Source organism: Nerophis lumbriciformis, linkage group LG32 (assembly GCF_033978685.3).
Source record: "Nerophis lumbriciformis linkage group LG32, RoL_Nlum_v2.1, whole genome shotgun sequence".
Lineage (NCBI taxonomy): Eukaryota > Metazoa > Chordata > Actinopteri > Syngnathiformes > Syngnathidae > Nerophis > Nerophis lumbriciformis.
This window is the reverse complement of record NC_084579.2, coordinates 3,157,941-3,183,511: the sequence shown is the minus strand read 5'-3', so window position 1 is coordinate 3,183,511 and position 25,571 is coordinate 3,157,941. Positions and strand designations below refer to the sequence as shown.

General features: G+C 40.5%; 1 protein-coding gene across 2 annotated transcripts; it reads left to right on the top strand.

Annotated features, from left to right (window-relative positions):
- The first annotated feature begins 4,687 nt into the window (after positions 1 to 4,687).
- On the top strand, positions 4,688 to 19,358 carry pla2g3 (phospholipase A2 group III). Of its 2 annotated transcripts, none has more exons than XM_061927152.1 (7): positions 4,688 to 4,805; positions 9,540 to 9,672; positions 9,780 to 9,914; positions 13,614 to 13,807; positions 13,876 to 14,005; positions 18,672 to 18,785; positions 18,901 to 19,358. In XM_061927152.1, the coding sequence occupies exons 2-7, from the start codon at positions 9,647 to 9,649 to the stop codon at positions 19,097 to 19,099; spliced, it is 798 nt and encodes a 265-aa protein (XP_061783136.1). In that variant the 5' UTR covers positions 4,688 to 4,805; positions 9,540 to 9,646; the 3' UTR covers positions 19,100 to 19,358. The 2 variants fall into 2 exon arrangements, with proteins under 2 accessions (XP_061783136.1, XP_072768151.1); XM_072912050.1 differs by having other exon boundaries at positions 18,895 to 19,358.
- The last annotated feature ends 6,213 nt before the right edge of the window (positions 19,359 to 25,571 follow it).

The following is a 25,571-nucleotide window of genomic DNA, read 5'->3' as shown; positions in this document are numbered from 1 at the left end:
GGCAAACATCTTCACTGCAGGACACCTGCAACGTAATAAAGGAGCTGGGATGGACGAATGAATAAAACAAATATTTACTAATTGTAACTACAGGTAAAAGCCAGTAAATTAGAATATTTTGAAAAACTTGATTTATTTCAGTAATTGCATTCAAAAGGTGTAACTTGTACATTATATTTATTCATTGCACACAGACTCATGCATTCAAATGTTTATTTCATTTAATTTTGATGATTTGAAGTGGCAACAAATGAAAATCCAAAATTCCGTGTGTCACAAAATTAGAATATTGTGTACGGCTAATACAAAAAAGGGATTTTTAGAAATGTTGGCCAACTGAAAAGTATGAAAATGAAAAATATGAGCATGTACAATACTCAATACTTGGTTGGAGCTCCTTTTGCCTCAATTACTGCGTTAATGCGGCGTGGCATGGAGTCGATGAGTTTCTGGCACTGCTCAGGTGTTATGAGAGCCCAGGTTGCTCTGATAGTGGCCTTCAACTCTTCTGCGTTTTTGGGTCTGGCATTCTGCATCTTCCTTTTCACAATACCCCACAGATTTTCTATGGGGCTAAGGTCAGGGGAGTTGGCGGGCCAATTTAGAACAGAAATACCATGGTCCGTAAACCAGGCACGGGTAGATTTTGCGCTGTGTGCAGGCGCCAAGTCCTGTTGGAACTTGAAATCTCCATCTCCATAGAGCAGGTCAGCAGCAGGAAGCATGAAGTGCTCTAAAACTTGCTGGTAGACGGCTGCGTTGACCCTGGATCTCAGGAAACAGAGTGGACCGACACCAGCTGGACTGCTGCTGAGTGGTCCAAAGTCATGTTTTCTGACGAAAGCAAATTTTTGCATTTCCTTTGGAAATCGAGGTCCCAGAGTCTGGAGGAAGACAGGAGAGGCACAGGATCCACATTGCCTGAAGTCTAGTGTAAAGTTTCCACCATCAGTGATGGTTTGGGGTGCCATGTCATCTGCTGGTGTCGGTCCACTCTGTTTCCTGAGATCCAGGGTCAACGCAGCCGTCTACCAGCAAGTTTTAGAGCACTTCATGCTTCCTGCTACTGACCTGCTCTATGGAGATGGAGATTTCAAGTTCCAACAGGACTTGGCGCCTGCACACAGCGCAAAATCTACCCGTGCCTGGTTTACGGACCATGGTATTTCTGTTCTAAATTGGCCCGCCAACTCCCCTGACCTTAGCCCCATAGAAAATCTGTGGAGTATTGTGAAAAGGAAGATGCAGAATGCCAGACCCAAAAACGCAGAAGAGTTGAAGGCCACTATCAGAGCAACCTGGGCTCTCATAACACCTGAGCAGTGCCAGAAACTCATCGACTCCATGCCACGCCGCATTAACGCAGTAATTGAGGCAAAAGGAGCTCCAACCAAGTATTGAGTATTGTACATGCTCATATTTTTCATTTTCATACTTTTCAGTTGGCCAACATTTCTAAAAATCCCTTTTTTGTATTAGCCTTAAGTAATATTCTAATTTTGTGACACACGGAATTTTGGATTTTCATTTGTTGCCACTTCAAATCATCAAAATTAAATGAAATAAACATTTGAATGCATCAGTCTGTGTGCAATGAATAAATATAATGTACAAGTTACACCTTTTGAATGCAATTACTGAAATAAATCAAGTTTTTCAAAATATTCTAATTTACTGGCTTTTACCTGTAAATGTGTCACTACAAAAAATAATATTCAAAAATCATCCATCCGTCCTCTTCCGCTTATCCAAGGTCGGGTTGCGGGGGCAGCAGCCTAAGCAGGGAAGCCCAGACTTTTCCTCTCCCCAGCCACTTCGTCTAGTTCCTCCCGGGGGATCCCGAGGCGTTCCCAGGCCAGCCGGGAGACATAGTCTTCCCAACGTGTCCTGGGTCTTCCCCGTGGCCTCCTACCGTGCAGACGTGCCCCAAGTGTTGGGGTGGCATCCCATACTTGCCAACCTTGAGACCTCCGATTTCGGGAGGTGGGGGGAGGGGGTGGGGGTGGGACGGGGGCGTGGTTGGGGGCGTGGCTAAAAGGGGAGGAGTATATTTACAGCTCGAATTCACCAAGTCAAGTATTTCATATATATATATATATATATATATATATATATATATATATATATATATATATATATATATATATATATATATATATATATATTTTATTATATATATATATATATATATATATATATATATATATATATATATATATATATATATATATAAAATAAATACTTGAATTTCAGTGTTCATTTATTTACATATATACACACACACATATGCACTAGATGGCAGTATTGTCCTGTTTAAGAGTGTCACAACATTGCTGTTTACGGCAGACGAACTGCTTTACGGTATATAAAAACGTGACTGCTGTTGTTGTGTGTTGTTGCCGCGCTGGGAGGACGTTAATGAAACTGCCTAACAATAAACCCACATAAGAAACCAAGAACTCGCCCTCCATCATTCTATAGTTATAACGTGATTGGGCAGATATGCTTTTTTATATTGTGGAGGACCTGAGTCCGCCTGAATTTCGGGAGATTTTCGGGAGAAAATTTGTCCCGGGAGGTTTTCGGGAGAGGCGCTGAATTTCGGGAGTCTCCCGGAAAATCCGGGAGGGTTGGCAAGTATGTGGCATCCTGACCAAATGCCCGAACCACCTCATCTGGCTCCTCTCCATGTGGAGGAGCAGCGGCTTTACTTTGAGCTCCTCCCGGATGACAGAGCTTCTCACCCTATCTCTAAGGGAGAGCCCCGCCACCCGGCGGAGGAAACTCATTTGGGCCGCTTGTACCCGTGATCTTGTCCTTTGGGTCATAACCCAAAGCTCATGACCATAGGTGAGGATGGGAACGTAGATCGACCGGTAAATTGAGAGCTTTGCCTTCCGGCTCAGCTCCTTCTTCACCACAACGGATCTATACAGCGTCCGCATTACTGAAGACGCCGCACCGATCCACCTGTTGATCTCACGATCCACTCTTCCCTCACTCGTGAACAAGACTCCGAGGTACTTGAACTCCTCCACTTGGGGCAAGATCTCCTCCCCAACCTGGAGATGACACTCCACCCTTTTCCGGGCGAGAACCATGGACTCGGACTTGGAGGTGCTGATTCCCATCCCAGTCGCTTCACACTCGGCTTCAGTGAGAGCTGAAGATCCTGGCCAGATGAAGCCATCAGGACCACATCATCTGCAAAAAGCAGAGACCTAATCCTGCAGCCACCAAACCGGATCCCCTCAACGCCTTGACTGCGCCTAGAAATTCTGTCCATAAAAGTTATGAACAGAATGGGTGACAAATATTCAACAATCATTAAATCATAATTACTGCATACGTTACACTTCCTAACTGAGAATAAGAGACCAAATTAAAGGTTACATAGGAAATATCTTCTTTTTCTTTACATCCTGTTGATGGCGAGAGAGGTGTCCCTTTTTTACTAAATGCTCCTTTAAGTAAATATTTTTAAATTTTCCTTTAAGTAAATCTTTGATCAGATGACAATGGCATGGATAATCAAAACTTTGTTTTTCGTTCAGTTAACTCTCTTGGACAAACACTCAAAAGAACTTTGACCTCTTTCATAAAGCGTCTTGTGGAATATGTATATTTATATATATATATAAACAGTTTCTCTTTCAAGCATAGGTAAAAGATGCAACCTATGCTTGAAAGAGAAACTGTTTATTATTTACCGTCCAGACCTGTCATCCCTCAACAAGCGCAGCGAAATTGTAACAGCATGCCGCTACAGACGGAAACACCTCCTAGGTAACACATGAGCCAATCACCACGCCCCTAGGCCAGCCTGTACCCACCCACTCTGTGCCCTATATAAACCATGGTATGTGAATGCTCCCATTAAAATCTCCTGATGATTGAGGGAACCCCCCTCATGAAACAGGCCTGTAGAGATGAAATAGTCTTGTGATTTTTTCCCCACACATACATATATATATATATATATATATATATATATATATATATATATATATATATATATATATATATATATATATATATATATATACAGTGACGTGCGGTGAGGTTGATGGCTGGTGAGGCACTGACTTCATCACAGTCAGATTTACAAACATATGAACCCTAAAGAGTATCTTATTCACCATTTGATTGGCAGCAGTTAACGGGTTATGTTTAAAAGCTCATACCATTTTAGCAGCGGACATGTCTTCCCGCCACTAGGGGGCGTGTGTAAAGTGCTGATTTAGCAGAAATCAATGTGTCATGTCCCCTGCTAGATTGTGCGTGTCTGAGTCAGGTCACGTGATTTAATTTGGGCTTTGGCCACGCCCCCATGTCCTCCTTTTAAAGCAGGACTTCTCCATCGGGCCGTCATTCAAGAGCGTGCACGATGACGCGCGCGGCCGCCCTGCTCGTGCTTCTCCTCAGGTGGACTTTGGCGGGAGCCCCGTGCGCGCGGGCCAGACTCTCGCCCGGCGGCGGCGTGCGCGTGACTTTCGTCTCGTCGGCGCGTCTCTGCCACAGCGTGTGGTCGCGCGAGGGCGCGCTGCTCGCCTGCGCGTGGAGCGACGACGCGGCGGCGGTGCGCCAGCACGTTTTGACGTGCGCGCGGCAGCGCCTGCACCAGCCTTTTGCCGGCGCGCTCTTCGAGGCCGTGCGCGCACGCGGGGATGCGTGCGTGTCCCTGCGTGACACGACGACCACGGAGCCTGAGGTCAAAGGTCACCTGCGTGTCAAAAGAGGCTTCATCGTTCCAGGAACTCTTTGGTGTGGATCTGGAAACAAGGCGCCGTCTTATGACGACTTAGGTACTTAACACCTGCTACACTTTCTGTGTACTTCTACTACTACTACTAGTACTAGTACACATGTCTACTTCTACTACTACTACTACTAGTACACATGTATGTACTTCTACTACTACTACTAGTACACATGTCTACTTCTACTACTACTACTACTAGTACACATATATGTACTTCTACTACTACTACTCGTAGTACTCATGTGTACTTCTACTACTACTAGTACACCTGTATGTACTTCTACTACTACTACTACTACTAGTACACGTGTACTTCTACTACTACTACTCCTCGTAGTACTCATGTGTACTTCTACTACTACTAGTACACCTGTATGTACTTCTGCTACTACTACTACTACTAGTACACGTGTACTTCTACTACTACTACTAGTACACATGTATGTACTTCTACTACTACTACTTGTAGTACTCATGTGTACTTCTACTACTACTAGTACACCTGTATGTACTTCTACTACTACTACTACTACTAGTACACGTGTACTTCTACTACTACTACTAGTACACCTGTATGTACTTCTACTACTACTACTACTAGTACACGTGTACTTCTACTACTACTACTAGTACACCTGTATGTACTTCTACTACTACTACTACTACTACTACTACTACTACTAGTACACATGTCTACTTCTACTACTAGTACACCTGTATGTACTTCTACTACTACTATTACTACTACTAGTACACGTGTACTTCTACTACTACTAGTACACATGTATGCACTACGACTACTACTACTAGTACACATGTGTACTTCTACTACTACTAGTATATATGTATGTACTTCTACTACTACTACTACTACTAGTACACGTGTACTTCTACTACTACTACTAGTACACATGTCTACTTCTACTACTACTACTACTAGTACACATATATGTACTTCTACTACTACTACTCGTAGTACTCATGTGTACTTCTACTACTACTAGTACACCTGTATGTACTTCTACTACTACTACTACTACTAGTACACCTGTATGTACTTCTACTACTACTACTACTACTACTAGTACACGTGTACTTCTACTACTACTACTAGTACACCTGTATGTACTTCTACTACTACTACTCATAGTACTCATGTGTACTTCTACTACTACTAGTACACCTGTATGTACTTCTACTACTACTACTACTACTAGTACACGTGTACTTCTACTACTACTACTAGTACACCTGTATGTACTTCTACTACTACTACTACTACTAGTACACGTGTACTTCTACTACTACTACTAGTACACCTGTATGTACTTCTACTACTACTACTACTAGTACACATGTCTACTTCTACTACTAGTACACCTGTATGTACTTCTACTACTACTACTACTACTAGTACACGTGTACTTCTACTACTACTAGTACACATGTATGCACTACGACTACTACTACTAGTACACATGTGTACTTCTACTACTACTAGTATATATGTATGTACTTCTACTACTACTACTACTACTACTAGTACACATGTGTACTTCTACTACTACTAGTACACATGTATGTACTTCTACTACTACTACTACTACTAGTACACATGTATACTTCTACTACTACTAGTATACATGTATGTACTTCTACTACTACTACTAGTACACATGTGTACTTCTACTACTAATAGTACACATGTGTACTTCTACTACTAATAGTACACATGTATGTACTTCTACCACTATTACTACTACTAGTACACATGTGTACTTCTACTACTAATAGTACACATGTGTACTTCTACTACTACTAGTACACATGTATGTACTTCTACTACTACTACTACTACTACTAGTACACATATGTACTTCTACTACTACTAGTATACATGTATGTACTTCTACTACTACTACTAGTACACATGTGTACTTCTACTACTAATAGTACACATGTGTACTTCTACTACTAATAGTACACATGTATGTACTTCTACCACTATTACTACTACTAGTACACATGTGTACTTCTACTACTACTAGTATACATGTATGTACTTCTACTACTACTACTAGTACACATGTGTACTTCTACTACTACTAGTACACATGTGTACTTCTACTACTAATAGTACACATGTATGTACTTCTACCACTATTACTACTACTAGTACACATGTGTACTTCTACTACTACTAGTACACATGTGTACTTCTACTACTACTAGTACTACTAGTACACATGTATGTACTTCTACTACTACTACTAGTACACATGTGTACTTCTACTACTACTAGTACACATGTGTACTTCTACTACTAATAGTACACATGTATGTACTTCTACCACTATTACTACTACTAGTACACATGTGTACTTCTACTACTACTAGTACACATGTGTACTTCTACTACTACTAGTACTACTAGTACACATGTATGTACTTCTACTAGTACTACTTCTATGTACTTTGTTATTCAACTCTAAAGTCACAGCAATCAATGTGTGACATGACTTCTTCTGAAGGAAAATAGACCAGAAGTCAGGTGACTGCCATTGAAAGCAGGGAAGACATCTTTGTAAAATTAAAGATTTGTATTATTTATATCATATTTTGTAACGTTATTTCCTTATTTAATCCATATATATATTATATCACAATATATTACATTATTGTATATGATATTATGTTATTTTATTATTTATTTATTTGAGAAAATACAAAGATTAATTGATCTACATGAAAGCAGTTATTACACAACAGACAGGGCTTGTAAAGAAGATTCACAAAATAGTTGGTATGAATAGTTTTAGTTATATTGTAAAACTTACAAACCTTGCTTGGAACGATGAATGAGGAGTCCATACGAGTAGAAACGCTGTGGACGGCTCCAGCTCGGTACACACAGAAGGGCAATGCAATATTAGGACACCTGCAGTGAGCAAACTCGTCCAAAAGATGGCGCCATAGCACAAACAATAACACACCTATTTAATATCTTTGCTTTTTTTTTTTTAAACTGTGACTGGGTTCTCATTGTTCACTTAAAAGAGCCGTTCAAAAGACTCGATTCGTTCGTGGACTTCCGATCTTCACCATGTCCCAGTGCGACTGTTTAGTAGGTATAAATAGTTTTACAAACCCCGTTTCCATATGAGTTGGGAAATTGTGTTAGACGTAAATATAAACGGAATACAATGATTTGCGAATCCTTTTCACCCCATATTCAGTTGAATATGCTACAAAGACAAGATATTTGATGTTCAAACTCATAAACTTTAGGTTTTTTTTGCAAATAATCATTAACTTAGAATTTCATGGCTGCAACACGTGACAAAGTAGTTGGGAAAGGGCATGTTCACCACTGTGTTACATGGCCTTTCCTTTTAACAACACTCAGTCCGGGGGTCTCCGTTGTGCTATTTTAGGCTTCATAATGCGCCACACATTTTCAATGGGAGACAGGTCTGGACTACAGGCAGGCCAGTCTAGTACCCGCACTCTTTTACTATGAAGCCACGTTGATGTAACACGTGGCTTGGCATTGTCTTGCTGAAATAAGCAGGGGCGTCCATGGTAATGTTGCTTGGATGGCAACATATGTTGCTCCAAAACCTGTATGTACCTTTCAGCATTAATGGTGCCTTCACAGGTGTGTAAGTTACCCATGTCTTGGGCACTAATACACCCCCATACCATCACACATGCTGCCTTTTACACTTTGCGCCTATAACAATCCGGATGGTTCTTTTCCTCTTTGGTCCGGAGGACACGACGTCCACAGTTTCCAAAAACAATTTGAAATGTGGACTCGTCAGACCACAGAACACTTTTCCACTTTGTATCAGTCCATCTTAGATGAGCTCAGGCCCAGCGAAGCCGACGGCGATTCTGGGTGTTGTTGATAAACGGTTTTCGCCTTGCATAGGAGAGTTTTAACTTGCACTTACACATGTAGCGACCAACTGTAGTTACTGACAGTGGGTTTCTGAAGTGTTCCTGAGCCCATGTGGTGATATCCTTTACACACTGATGTCGCTTGTTGATGCAGTACAGCCTGAGGGATGGAAGGTCACGGGCTTAGCTGCTTACGTGCAGTGATTTCTCCAGATTCTCTGAACCCTTTGATGATATTACGGAGCGTAGATGGTGAAATCCATAAATTCCTTGCAAGTTTTTCTTAAACTGTTCAACAATTTGCTCAGGCATTTGTTGACAAAGTGGTGACCCTCGCCCCATCCTTGTTTGTGAATGACTGAGCATTTCATGGAATCTACTTTTATACCCAATCATGGCACCCACCTGTTCCCAATTAGCCTGCACACCTGTGGGATGTTCCAAATAAGTCTTTGATGAGCATTCCTCAACTTTATCAGTATTTATTGCCACTTTTCCCAACTTCTTTGTCACGTGTTGCTGGCATCAAATTCTAAAGTTAATGATTATTTGCAACAAAAAGAAAATGTTTATGAGTTTGAACATCAAATATGTTGTCTTTGTAGCATATTCAACTGAATATGGCTTGAAAATGATTTGCAAATCATTGTATTCCGTTTATATTTACATCTTAACACAATTTCCCAACTCATATGGAAACGGGGTTGGTAGTTATATTGTAAAACTTTCAAACGTTGCTTGGAACGATGAATGAAGAGTCCATACGAGTAGAAAACACAGAAGTCCACACAGAAGGGCAACGCAATATATCCACCGCGTAAAGAAGTATGACATGAAAAAATGTCGAGTCATGTGACTGCCGTGTCGTCCTCAGGCGTCTTTTCCGACACGGACAGCTGCTGCCGCCAGCACGACCAGTGCCAGCACGCCATCTTGTCCTTTCACTCCCGCTTTGGCGTCTTCAACTCCAACATCTTCACCATGTCTCACTGCGACTGCGACAACAAGTACGCCGGCCCCACCTCCCGGGCTCCTGGCGCCCGTCACGTCTCGTACCGTGTGTGCCCTTTTCCTATCTGACCTCTGAACCCCCCCCCCCCCCCCCCCCCCCCAGGTTCCGCCGCTGCCTGCTGGAGGCGAAGGACAGCATGGCCGCCGTGGTGGGCTACACCTTCTTCAACGTGCTGCACATGCACTGCTTCCACTTGTCACGCAGGCTGCAGTGTGCACAGAGGAACTGGTTTGGGACGTGCGTGCTTCTGCGTTAATTTGTCATGCAATGATTTCCCGTCACGCCCCTGAGGATGGTGCTCTGCTGACCTCGACTGCGGATGTTGTGGCTCGGTGGAGGGAATACTTCGAAGACCTCCTCAATCCTACCAGCACGTCTTCCTATGAGGAAGCAGTGCCTGGGGAATCTGTGGTGGGCTCTTCTATTTCTGGGGCTGAGGTTGCCGAGGTAGTTAAAAAGCTCCTCGGTGGCAAGGCCCCGGGGGTGGATGAGATCCGCCCGGAGTTCCTTAAGGCTCTGGATGCTGTGGGGCTGTCTTGGTTGACAAGACTCTGCAACATCACGTGGACATCGGGGGCGGTGCCTCTGGATTGGCAGACCGGGGTGGTGGTTCCTCTCTTTAAGAAGGGGAACCGGAGGGTGTGTTCCAACTATCGTGGGATCACACTCCTCAGCCTTCCCGGTAAGGTCTATTCAGGTGTACCGGAGAGGAGGCTACGCCGGATAGTCGAACCTCGGATTCAGGAGGAACAGTGTGGTTTTCGTCCTGGTCGTGGAACTGTGGACCAGCTCTATACTCTCAGCAGGGTCCTTGAGGGTGCATGGGAGTTTGCCCAACCAGTCTACATGTGCTTTGTGGACTTGGAGAAGGCATTCGACTCCTGTGGGGAGTGCTCAGAGAGTATGGGGTAACGGACTGTCTTATTGTGGCAGTTCGCTCCCTGTATGATCAGTGTCAGAGCTTGGTCCGCATTGCCGGCAGTAAGTCGGACACGTTTCCAGTGAGGGTTGGACTCCGCCAAGGCTGCCCTTTGTCACCCATTCTGTTCATAACCTTTATGGACAGAATTTCTAGGCGCAGTCAAGGCGTTGAGGGGATCTGGTTTGGTGGCTGCAGGATTAGGTCACTGCTATTTGCAGATGATGTGGTCCTGATGGCTTCCTCCGGCCAAGATCTTCAGCTCTCACTGGATCGGTTCGCAGCCGAGTGTGAAGCGACTGGGATGGGAATCAGCACCTCCAAGTCCGAGTCCATGGTTCTCTCCCGGAAAAGGGTGGAATGCCATCTCCGGGTTGGGGAGGAGATCTTGCCCCAAGTGTAGGAGTTCAAGTACCTCGGAGTTTTGTTCACGAGTGGGGGAAGAGTGGATCGTGAAATCGACAGGCGGATCGGTGCGGCGTCTTCAGTAATGCGGACGCTGTATCGATCCGTTGTGGTGAAGAAGGAGCTGAGCCGGAAGGCAAAGCTCTCGATTTACCGGTCGATCTACGTTCCCATCCTCACCTATGGTCATGAGCTTTGGGTTATGACCGAAAGGACAAGATCACGGGTACAAGCGGCCCAAATGAGTTTCCTCCGCCGAGTGGCGGGGCTCTCCCTTAGAGATAGGGTGAGAAGCTCTGTCATCCGGGAGGAGCTCAAAGTAAAGCCGCTGCTCCTCCACATCGAGAGGAGCCAGATGAGGTGGTTCGGGCATCTGGTCAGGATGCCACCCGAACGCCTCCCTAGGAAGGTGTTTCGGGCACATCCGACCGGTAGGAGGCCACGGGGAAGACCCAGGACACGTTGGGAAGACTATGTCTCCCGGCTGGCCTGGGAACGCCTCGGGATCCCCCGGGAGGAGCTGGACGAAGTGGCTGGGGAGAGGGAAGTCTGGGCTTCCCTGCTTAAGCTGCTGCCCCCGCGACCCGACCTCGGATAAGTGGAAGAAGATGGATGGATGGATGGATGGATGGCCCCCCCGAGGGCACAGATTTTCCTGTCACGCCCCCCCCCCCCCCCTGAAGTTAATGTTTATTTTGTTATCTGCATGTGTCAAGATATTTATTATTTAACACTTAAGATGCTATTGTCTCTCACACATCCTTTGCTCCAACATCTCGTGGCGCCCCCCCCCCCTCGGGGGGGCCTGCCCCTATTTTTGAGAAGCACTGCATTAAAGGGTCTGTTTGGAACAGAATACAATGATTTGCAAATCATTTTCAACTTATATTCAATGGAATAGACTGCAAAGTCAAGAAACTTAACGTTCAAACTGGTAAACTTTGTTATTTTGTGCAAATATTAGCTCATTTGGAATTTGATGCCTGCGACATGTTTGAAAAAAGCTGGCACGAGTGGCAAAAAAGACTGAGAAAGTTGAGGAATGCTCATCAAAGACTTATTTGGAACATCCCACAGGTGAACAGGCTAATTGGGAACAGGTGGGTGCCATGATTGGGTATAAAAGCAGCTTCCATGAAATGCTCAGTCATTCACAAACAAGGACGGGGCGAGGGTCACCACTTTGTCAACAAATGCCTGAGGAAATTGTGTAAGAACAACATTTCTCAACCAGCTATTGCAAGGAATTTAGGGATTTCAACATCTACGGTCCGTAATATCGTCAAAAGGTTCAGAGAATCTGGAGAAATCACTGCACGTAAGCCATGATATTACGCACCTTCAATCCCTCAGGCGGCACCGCATCAAAAAGCGACATCAGTGTGTAAAGGATATCACTACATGGGCTCGAGAACACTTCAGAAAACCACTGTCAGTAACTACAGTTGGTTGCTACATCTGTAAGTGCAAGTTAAGACTCTACTGTGCAAAGCAAAAGCCATTTATCAACAACACCCAGAAACGCCGTCGGCTTCGCTGGGCCCGAGCTCATCTAAGTTGGACTGATGCAATGTGGAATAGTGTTCTGTGGTCCGACGACTCCACATTTCAAATTTGTTTTTGTATGTCGTGTCTTCTGGAACAAAGAGGAAAAGAATCATCCGGACTGTTCTAGGCACAAAGTGTGAAAGTCAGCATGTGTGATGGTATGGGGGTGTATTAGTGGCCAAGGCATGGGTAACTTACACATCTGTGAAGGCACCATTAATGCTGAAAGGTACATACAGCTTTTGGAGAAACATATGTTGCCATCCAAGCGACATTATGATAGACGCCCCTGCTTATTTCAGCAAGACAATGCCAAGCCACATGTTACAATAGTGTGGCTTCGTAGTAAAAGAGTGCGGGTACTAGACTGGCCTGCCTGTAGTCCAGACATTGAAAATGTGTGAAGGCTAAAATATGAGAAGGGAGACTGTTGAACAACTTAAGCTGTACATCAAGCAAGAATGGGAAAGAATTCCACTTCAAAAATGTGTCTCCTCAGTTCCCAAACCTTTACTGAGTGTTGTTAAAAGGAAAGGCCATGTAACACACTGGTAAAAATGCCTTTTTTGCAATGTGTTGCTGCCAGTAAATTCTAAGTTCATGACTATTTGCAAAAAAATAAATAAAGTTTCTCAGTGTGAACATGAAATATCTTGTCTTTGCAGTCTATTCAAGTGAATATAAGTCGAAAAGGATTTGCAAATCATTGTATTTTGTTTTTATTTGAACTTACAAACGTTGCTTGGAGTGATGAATGAAGAATCCATACGAGTAGAAACGCCGTGGATGGCTAAAGCTCAGTCCACACAGAAGGGCAATGCAATATTAGGACACCTGCAGTGAGCAAACTCGTCCAAAAGGTGGCGCCATAGCACAAACAATAACACACCTATTCAATATCTTTGTTTTTTTTTTTGTTTTTTTTTAAACTGTTTGCTTTATGGCTGTCAGCGAAGAAAAAGCCCAAAATTAGTGGCACTGTTTTATAAGCCTCAGGGTTCAAAGCCTAGGAAAAAAGTGTTTGAGAAGCTAAGCTGTGCTAAGCTAACCGCCTTGCGTGACAGGTGCAAGGAAAGCAAGATGGCGTTGTACGCCGAGGTCCACCCGCCCACGCCCTACCAGTCCAGCGACCCCACGGCAACCAGCGTCCCAGACATGTCCTTAGCTTTGATGTCCCTGACCACGCCCCCTTCAGTCTTGTCCACGCCAGCTGTATCTTCGCCTGAGAACGGCAGCAGCCAATCAGAGGCCAGTATGGGTGCGTCTGTCCACCATATTTCTTTTGCTTTTTCACCAAAACAAAAAAACCTTTGACTCCCCCTACAGGCCAGAAGGGATCCTGCAGTGTCTTTAAGCTCCTGGATGAGTGCAGGGACAAAATCCCCCCCAAGAAGACCAGATTTGGACTCTTCAACTCCGAGTCCAAGACCATGTACCACTGCCGCTGCACCCGCAGGTACCTTCTTTCTTTCCACATCTGCAGGTTTACTTTTTTCTTTACTCAGTTGAAAAGTGAGCATTCACAAATATTACACAGCAAATTTCCCCAAAAACGACACAGATGGAGGAATTTATGGTTGTTAAAGTTCAAACTCCATTCTCATCCACAACAGTACACCATGGCAAAAAAAGAACAATGCAACATTTGACGTCACTATGGGAAGTTTTGACGGAGCAGAAACGTGTGAACTCGTTGGGAGTTTCCTCCTCTCCCAGCTCGCTGGCCTCAATCTGAACCTTGGTATTTACCGTGATGACGAACTGGCAGTATGTCGCGCCTCGCCAAGGAGCAGCGAGAATACCAAGAAGCGCATATGCCAAATTTTCAAAGAGAACGGCCTACGGATCACGATTGAAGCCAACAAGCAAACCGTCAACTTCCTTGACGTCACTTTCAACCTGAGAAATAACAGCTACCAACCATTCACGAAACCCAACACAACACTCCAATACGTGCACCATGACAGCAACCACCCACCCACCACCACGAAAAGAATACCTACCGGAATCAATAAAAGGCTATCGATGCTGTCATCTAGCAAAGCTGAATTTGACCAAGCAACCCCCCCGTACCAAAAAGCCCTTGATGAAAGCGGATACAATTTCACCCTCACCTATGAACCCACGCCAGGAAACCAGCCAAAAAAGAACAGAAAACGAAACGACATCATCTGGTACAACCCCCCATACAGCAAAAACGTCTCAACTAACATTGGCCACAAATTCCTCAATCTGATTGACAAACACTTTCCCAAAGACAACACCCTAAGAAAAGTATTCAACAAGAACAACATTAAATTGAGCTACAGCTGCATGAACAATATACGACAAATCATCTCAAACCACAACAAAACAATTGCAAATGAGCCGTCGGCCCCCAGACAGAGCGACTCCAAAACCAACAAAGGCTGTAACTGTCGAAAGAAACCTCATTGCCCTCTCAACGGGGGGTGCTTACAAACATCAGTTGTCTACCAATCTAAGGTAATACGCAAGGACATTAACACATCCGACACATATGTAGGATTAACCGAGGGAGAATTCAAAACCAGATGGAACAATCACAAGGCTTCTTTCAGGAACCAAAACCTGCGAAATACCACAGAACTCAGCAAACACATTTGGGACTTCAAAGACAATAATGTTGAATATTCAATAACATGGCAAATTCTTGCATCCAGCACACCTTACAATAGTGGTAATAAAAGATGCAACCTATGCTTGAAAGAGAAACTGTTTATTATTTACCGTCCAGACCTGTCATCCCTCAACAAGCGCAGCGAAATTGTAACAGCATGCCGCCATAGACGGAAACACCTCCTAGGTAACACATGAGCCAATCACCACGCCCCTAGGCCAGCCTGTACCCACCCACTCTGTGCCCTATATAAACCATGGTATGCGAATGCTCCCATTAAAATCTCCTGATGATTGAGGGTACCCCCCCTCATGAAACAGGCCTGTAGAGATGAAATAGTCTTGTGATTTTTTTCCCACACATACATATATATATATATATATATATATATATATATATATATGTATATATATATATATATATATATATATATATATATATATATATGCATAAATATAAATGAATATAAATGAATAAATATACGGCGTGGCGAAGTTGGTAGAGTGGCCGTGCCAGCAATCGGAGTGTTGCTGGTTACTGGGGTTCAATGCCCAGCTTCTACCATCCTAGTCACGTCCGTTGTGTCCTTGGGCAAGACACTTCACCCTTGCTCCTGATGGCTGCTGGTTAGCGCCTTGCATGGCAGCTCCCGCCATCAGTGTGTGAATGTGGAAATAGTGTCAAAGCGCTTTGAGTACCTGTTAGAATAATTATGTATATATTATCATCATAACTTTATGCTTAAGGGCCATACTATAAAGTATTGTCAATTGGTGCAGAGCTAGCAATCCGAAAGATTGCTAGCCTCTTTATCAGTGTTGTGTCCAGACTCGGCCTGCTGGCAGCCAAGGCCGAATATTTGGTTCCAAGACCAGACAAAGCAGAGACTGGGTGATATCACCAAGTGTCAACATATTTGCATTTCTGTATAACAATATATTGTGTCTTACTGGAGTTGTCGAGATTACCCCCTTCCCTCAGTCACCGTGATGTAATCGGGCCATTTCCTAATAAATGGAGGAGGCGCACGGGCTTTTCTTTAGAACGTAGTTTGGATCTGTAACTAGAGTACAGCCCAAAACATGTGTCTCCTCATGAGCTAAATTGAACTCTGTCTCTGATTGATTCCTTGCTTCTTGTCTGATTAATAGATGTCAACAGTGTTTGCACCTGACAGTACCTTGAAGGTAGAAAAGCGCTATACAAGTATAACCCATTTATCATTTATATATATATATATATATATATAAATGATAAATGGGTTATACTTGTATAATATATATATATATATATATATATATATATATATATATATATATATATATATATATATATATATATATATATATATATATATATATATATATATATATATATATATATATATATATATATATACTGTCAGGTATATATATATATATACTGTCAGGTGCAAACACTGTTGACATCTATTAATCAGACAAGAAGCAAGGAATCAATCAGAGACAGAGTGTGTGTGTGTGTATATACTGTGTATATATATATATATATATATATATATATATATATATATATATATATATATATATATATATATATATATATATATGTATGTGTGGGAAAGAAATCACAAGACTATTTCATCTCTACAGGCCTGTTTCATGAGGGGGGGTTTCCCTCAATCATCAGGAGATTTTAATGGGAGCATTCACATACCATGGATTATATAGGGCACAGAGTGGGTGGGTACAGGCTGGCGTAGGGGTGTGGTGATTGGCTCATGAGCCAATCACCACGCCCCTACACCAGCCTGTACCCCCCTACACCAGCCTGTACCCACCCACTCTGTGCCCTATATAAACCATGGTATGTGAATGCTCCCATTAAAATCTCCTGATGATTGAGGGTACCCCCCTCATGAAACAGGCCTGTAGAGATGAAATAGTCTTGTGATTTTTTCCCCACACATACATATATTGCGCTCTACTACGGTATCGAGCACTATTTTTTGGATAACCTTATTAAGACATATATATGTATATATATATATATATATATATATATATATATATATATATATATATATATATATATATATATATATATATATATATATATTCTGTATGTATGGATATAATTGTATGCATGTATGTATGTATGTGTGTGTGTATATATATATAATTGTGTATGTACATATATATATATATATATGTATATATATATATATATACATACATATATATATATGTGTACATATATATATATAATTGTGTGTGTACATATATATATGTGTATATATATGTATGTATGTATATAATTGTGTATGTACATATATATATGTATATATATGTACGTATATATGTGTATATATATATATATATATATATATATATATATATATATATATATATATATATATATATATATACTGTATAAATATATATATGTGTGTGTTGTATATACTGTGTATATATATATATATATATATATTCTGTATATATGTATATAATTGTGTATGTACATATATATGTATGTATATTTATACTGTATATATATGTGTATATATATGTATATATATATACAGTATATATGTATATATATATATATATATATATATATATATATATATATACACACACACACAATTTGCATAGGCAGATTATTATTCATATACATGAAATAATGTGGGGCGTCACGGTGGTAGAGGGGTTAGTGCATCTGCCTCACAATACAAAGGTCCTGAGTAGTCTTGGGTTCAATCCCGGGCTCGGGATCTTTCTGTGTGGAGTTTGCATGTTCTCCCCGTGACTGCGTGGGTTCCCTCCGGGTACTCCGGCTTCCTCCCACCTCCAAAGACATGCACCTGGGGATAAGTTGATTGGCAACACTAAATTGGCCCTAATGTGTGAATGTTGTCTGTCTATCTGTGTTGGCCCTGTGATGAGGTGGCGACTTGTCCAGGGTGTACCCTGCCTTCCGCCCGATTGTAGCTGAGATAGGCCCCAGCGCCCCCCGCGACCCCAAAAGGGAATAAGCGGTAGAAAATGGATGGATGAAATAATGTGGTGTACCACATGAAATGGTGTGGCAGGCCACATAAAATGATATGTCAAACCACTTTAAGTAATGTGGCGGGGCACTTTAAATATTGTGGCAAGCCACATAGAATAAAATGGTGGACCACATAAAGTGAGGTGGTGGGCCACATTAAAAGATGTGTGGCCTTGAGTTTGGGCCAAGTGTTGCAGTAAACCTGCGTATCCACCAGATGGAGCTGTGTTGAAAAAAACCCCACATGAATTGTATTAGTTTTGTGCATTACTGCCACCTGCAGGACTGGAGTGGAACCTTTTCTCTTTCACGGGTGCTGTTGCAGCAGTTGTCACAGAATAGTGCACACTGTAAACACTGCAAACATTTTATAACACAAAAGTAGGACACACACACACACACACACTGCTTAGTTACATAACACACATCTGTCTCACCTTTTGTCTGCTTCCAGAACCTTCCACACTTTGACCCGACAGCACCAGCCGCTGACCCCGGTGCAGAACGTCCTGCTGGGCCTCGTGTCCACATCATGCTTCCTGCAAAAGGACGAAACACACGAGCAAATGTTAGTGCGTACACACACACACACACACACGCACAAACACACACACACACACACACACACACACAACCCATTATGGGTGACTGTGCTTCCTGTCACTGTCTGAGTGCAGCAGCAGCAGCAGCAGCGGGTCACCTGCGGTCCTGCGGGAAGCAGAACTTTCCAGGCTGCGGTCCAATGCTGATGCGGAGGAGCAGCGCCACCTAGAGGCCGTGCTGGAGAAGGGCAGAAGAAGACGAGGAGGGGTCAAAGTTCACAAAGTTTGTATGAGGATGCTGAGACACAAAGTCCACAAGGCAGGAAGTGTGAACACATGAAGGAAAAGCTCATTGTTATTATTTTTATCCTCCCAATAATTTTAAAGCTCAGAAACTACTGACAAACATTTAATTTAGAAACATTCTTCTGGTTTATTTTCTGTGCATCAACTACTTCAATGATTCAGTGAGCCGTTTTAAATGTAAATATGTGTGGAAATTCTATCTTTTTCAGTGACGACATGGCTGAGTGAGTTGAATGTTTTGGATCTGCTGTGACTTGTAAATGGAAATTAAAAATGTAAATCCATGCAATAAATTGCCCACTTTTTCTGCCAAAAATAGCGTTTTTACATTATTATATATATGTATATATATATATAATTATACAAAATATATGTATACATGTATATGAATGATCATATATATGTTGCATAATTATTAAATATATAATAAATGTATATATATATATATATATATATATATATATATATATATATATATATATATATATATATATATATATATATATATATATATATATATATATATATATATATATATATATATATATATATTCTCATCCACAACAGTACACCATGGCAAAAAAAGAACAATGCAACATTTGACGTCACTATGGGAAGTTTTGACAGAGCAGAAACGTGTGAACTCGTTGGGAGTTTCCTCCTCTCCCAGCTCGCTAGCCTCAATCTGAACCTTGGTATTTACCGTGATGACGGACTGGCAGTGTGTCGCGCCTCGCCAAGTAGCAGCGAGAATACCAAGAAGCGCATATGCCAAATTTTCAAAGAGAACGGCCTACGGATCACGATTGAAGCCAACAAGCAAACCGTCAACTTCCTTGACGTCACTTTCAACCTGAGAAATAACAGCTACCAACCATTCACGAAACCCAACACAACACTCCAATACGTGCACCATGACAGCAACCACCCACCCACCACCACGAAAAGAATACCTACCGGAATCAATAAAAGGCTGAATTTGACCAAGCAACCCCCCCGTACCAAAAAGCCCTTGATGAAAGCGGATACAATTTCACCCTCACCTATGAACCCACGCCAGCCAAAAAAGAACAGAAAACGAAACGACATCATCTGGTACAACCCCCCATACAGCAAAAACGTCTCAACGAACATTGGACACAAATTCCTCAATCTGATTGACAAACACTTTCCCAAAGACAACACCCTAAGAAAAGTATTCAACAAGAACAACATTAAATTGAGCTACAGCTGCATGAACAATATACAACAAATCATCTCAAACCACAACAAAACAATTGCAAATGGGCCGTCGGCCCCCAGACAGAGCGACTCCAAAACCAACAAAGGATGTAACTGTCGAAAGAAACCTGATTGCCCTCTCAACGGGGGGTGCTTACAAACATCAGTTGTCTACCAATCTAAGGTAATACGCAAGGACATTAACACATCCGACACATATGTAGGATTAACCGAGGGTGAATTCAAAACCAGATGGAACAATCACAAGGCTTCTTTCAGGAACCAAAACCTGCGAAATACCACAGAACTCAGCAAACACATTTGGGACCTCAAAGACAATAATGTTGAATATTCAATAACATGGCAAATTCTTGCATCCAGCACACCTTACAATAGTGGTAATAAAAGATGCAACCTATGCTTGAAAGAGAAACTGTTTATTATTTACCGTCCAGACCTGTCATCCCTCAACAAGCGCAGCGAAATTGTAACAACATGCCGCCATAGACGGAAACACCTCCTAGGTAACACATGAGCCAATCACCACGCCCCTACGCCAGCCTGTACCCACCCACTCTGTGCCCTATATAAACCATGGTATGCGAATGCTCCCATTAAAATCTCCTGATGATTGAGGGTACCCCCCTCATGAAACAGGCCTGTAGAGATGAAATAGTCTTGTGATTTTTTTCCCACACATATATATATATATATATATATATATATATATATATATATATATATATATATATATATATATATATATATATATATATATATACATATTAATGTATGTATTGTGACCAGATTGCCAAAAAACTTCCTGTTTTTCACAGTTTAATGTTTGCTCTGAAGTTTGTGGACAAGGTCGCCATCTAGTGGGCATTGCAAAGAATGCAGTGGGTACACTATTATTACGGTACATATACTTGTATTTATCAGTGGTGATGTATGAATGTATTATTATATATATATAATTATACAAACATATATGTATATGGAGGATTATATATATGTTTCATAATTATATAATATATATATTTTAATGTAGTCTATGTATTTTGACCAGATTGCCAAAAAACGTCCTGTTTTTTTAACAGGTTCATGTTTGCTCTGAACTGTGTGGACAATGTCGCCATCTAGTGGGCATTGTAAAGAATGCAGGGGGTACTTCAACACTATATTATTACGGTACATACATGTCGTATATTTGTATTTATCAGTGCTGATGTATGAATGTATTATTATATTTATATAATTATACAAATATAGATGTATATAGATATGGATTATCCTATACATGCTTCATAATTATTAAATATATAATATATATATTTTAATGTTTGTATTGTGACCAGATTGCCAAAAAACGTCCTGTTTTTTTTACAGCATAATGTTTACTAGTGATGGGTTGATGAGGCGTCATGAAGCGTTTTGACACATTGCAAAACTGTATTGATACTGTGTCGATACTGTGTCACTAAATACTGACATCTGCTGGACATTAAAAATCCCTACAGGCAACCTATGGACCGACTCAACTGACACTGATTTGATGCCCTAGTACAGGGGTCACCAACCTTTTTGAAACCAAAAACTACTTCTTGGGTACTGATTAATGCGAAGGGCTACCAGTTTGATACACACTTAAATAAATAAATATATTGTCATTTGTAAGTTACACGTAAGTGTGATTTAAACAAGAATAGCTAAATAAATAAATTTATATATATGAAAAAAATGGGCATTTCTGTCTGTCATTCCGTTGTACATTTTTTTTCCCGTTTTACGGAAGGTTTTTTCTAGAGAATAAATGATGAAAAAAACACTTAATTGAACGGTTTAAAAGAGGAGAAAACACGAAAAAAAATCAAATCAAATTTTGAAACATAGTTTATCTTTAATTTCGACTCTTTAAAATTCAAAATTCAACCGACAAAAAGAAGAGAAAAACTAGCTAATTTGAATCTTTTTGAAAAAATTCAAAAAAGAATTTATGGAACATCATTAGTAATTTTTCCTGATTAAGATACATTTTAGAATTTTGATGACATGTTTTAAATTGGTTAAAATCCAACCTGCACTTTGTTAGAATATTTAACAAATTGGACCAAGCTATATTTCTAACAAAGACAAATCAGTATTTCTTCTAGATTTTCCAGAACAAAAATTTTAAAAGAAATTCAAAATACTTTGAAATTAGATTTAAATTTGATTCTACAGATTTTCTAGATTTGCCAGAATAATTTTTTTGAATTTTAATCATAGTAAGTTTGAAGAAATATTTCACAAATATTCTTCGTCGAAAAAACAGAAGCTAAAATATTTATTATTCTTTACAATGAAAGAAAAATAAATTTACTTGAACATTGATTTAAATTGTCAGGAAAGAAGAGGAAGACATTTAAAAGGTAAAAAGGTATATTTGTTTAAAAATCCTAAAATCATTTTTAAGGTTGTATTTTTTCTCTAAAATTGTATTTCTAAAAGTAATAAGAAGCAAAGTAAAAAAAATAAATGAATTTATTTAAACAAGTGAAGACCCATCCATCCATTTTCTACCGCTTATTCCAAGTGAAAACCAAGTCTTTAAAATATTTTCATGGATTTTCAAATTCTATTTGAGTTTTGTCTCTTTTACAATTAAAAATGTCGAGCAAAGCGAGACCAGCTTGCTAGTAGATAAATAAAATTTAAAAAATAGAGGCAGCTCACTGGTAAGTGCTGCTCTTTGAGCTATTTTTAGAACAGGCCAGCGGGCGACTGATCTGGTCCTTACGGGCTACCTGGTGACCGCGGGCACCGCGTTGGTGACCCCTGACCTAGTATATACAATAATATAAACCAAGTCATTGTATTTCATTTAGGATTATTTCATATCTTCATTTAAATAAAAATATATTTGTATCTTTTTTAGATACAATCAATAAATAATGTGAACATGTATCATAACATGGACATCTAAGAGAACGTGTTGTGGATGATTGTGGACTGGGAATTTTTTTAATTTTATTTTTTTACACATTTTTATTAAAAAAAAGAAAAAAAAGTTTTTCCGACGTATTACATTTTAGACGATTTCTCTTCTTAGTTATTATTTCTCCGGCTGTAGAAAAGAGCCGCTCACAGGGCACAGAGGAGGCGTCAGTGCGACACAGTTGGCGTATCGGTCACGTGACCAAAACAGCTCATGATCGGTCACGTGACTTTCTAAAAGCGGTACGCGCACCGACACAGGGTTTTGCTCTATGAGCTCGACGCATGCGCCGATGCATCGGTGTTGCCGGACCCATCACTAATATATATATATATATATATATATATATATATATATATATATATACACACACATATAAATATGTATGTATATATATGTATATACATATTTATACATATATATATATATATATATATATATATATATATATATATATATATATATATATATATATATATATATATATATATATATATATATATATATATATATATATATATATGTCTTAATAAGGTTATCCAAAAAATAGTGCTCGATACCGTAGTAGAGCGCAATATATGTATGTGTGGGAAAATAATCACAAGACTATTTCATCTCTACAGGCCTGTTTCATGAGGGGGGTTCCCTCAATCATCAGGAGATTTTAATGGGAGCATTCACATACCATGGTTTATATAGGGCACAGAGTGGGTGGGTACAGGCTGGCCTAGGGGCGTGGTGATTGGCTCATGTGTTACCTAGGAGGTGTTTCCGTCTATGGCGGCATGCTGTTACAATTTCGCTGCGCTTGTTGAGGGATGACAGGTCTGGACGGTAAATAATAAACAGTTTCTCTTTCAAGCATAGGTTGCATCTTTTATTACCACTATTGTAAGGTGTGCTGGATGCAAGAATTTGCCATGTTATTGAATATTCAACATTATTGTCTTTGAGGTCCCAAATGTGTTTGCTGAGTTCTGTGGTATTCCGCAGGTTTTGGTTCCTGAAAGAAGCCTTGTGATTGTTCCATCTGGTTTTGAATTCTCCCTCGGTTAATCCTACATATGTGTCGGATGTGTTAATGTCCTTGCGTATTACCTTAGATTGGTAGACAACTGATGTTTGTAAGCACCCCCCGTTGAGAGGGCAATCAGGTTTCTTTCGACAGTTACAGCCTTTGTTGGTTTTGGAGTCGCTCTGTCCGGGGGCCGACGGCTCATTTGCAATTGTTTTGTTGTGGTTTGAGATAATTTGTCGTATATTGTTCATACAGCTGTAGCTCAATTTAATGTTGTTCTTGTTGAATACTTTTCTTAGGGTGTTGTCTTTGGGAAAGTGTTTGTCAATCAGATTGAGGAATTTGTGTCCAATGTTAGTTGAGACGTTTTTGCTGTATGGGGGGTTGTACCAGATGATGTCGTTTCGTTTTCTGTTCTTTTTTGGCTGGTTTCCTGGCGTGGGTTCATAGGTGAGGGTGAAATTGTATCCGCTTTCATCAAGGGCTTTTTGGTACGGGGGAAACACCTCCTAGGTAACACATGAGCCAATCACCACGCCCCTACGCCAGCCTGTACCCACCCACTCTGTGCCCTATATAAACCATGGTATGTGAATGCTCCCATTAAAATCTCCTGATGATTGAGGGAACCCCCCCTCATGAAACAGGCCTGTAGAGATGAAATAGTCTTGTGATTTTTTCCCCACACATACATATATATATATATACTGTATATATATATATATATATATATATATATATATATATATATATATATATATATATATATATATATATATATATATATATATATATATATATATATACATACATTTTTTTTATTTTTTTTTTTAAATTAAATTAATCCCTGCATGTTTTTATATTTCAGTGTGTGGCCCTTGGTGGAAACATTTTGGACACCGAGCAAAGGTGACTAAAAATGTGTTATTTCATGTTTCGGGGGCTTTAACAACGTGGAAAAACATTTCAAATGTCATAAACATGTTTTTTATGCTCTAGCTATGAACATTTGTTGTTTTATAACGAATAATTCCCATGCATGTCCCCCACCAAGAGGGAGGAGTTTATCCTGGATGACGTCACTTTCCCCTGGTGGACAAATATAGAACTGCATGTGTTTCAAGACTCTCTTTTTACTTTCTTTGCTCTTTTAATTGTTCATGAATGCGTCTCCAAACACAAAGAATAGGCAAGAACTCCAAGCAAGAAGCCTGGAAAAAATGGGTTTCAATAAAATACTTAAAAAAAATTTTTTATTATTAAATGCATTCGTTTTTTGAATTTTGACAG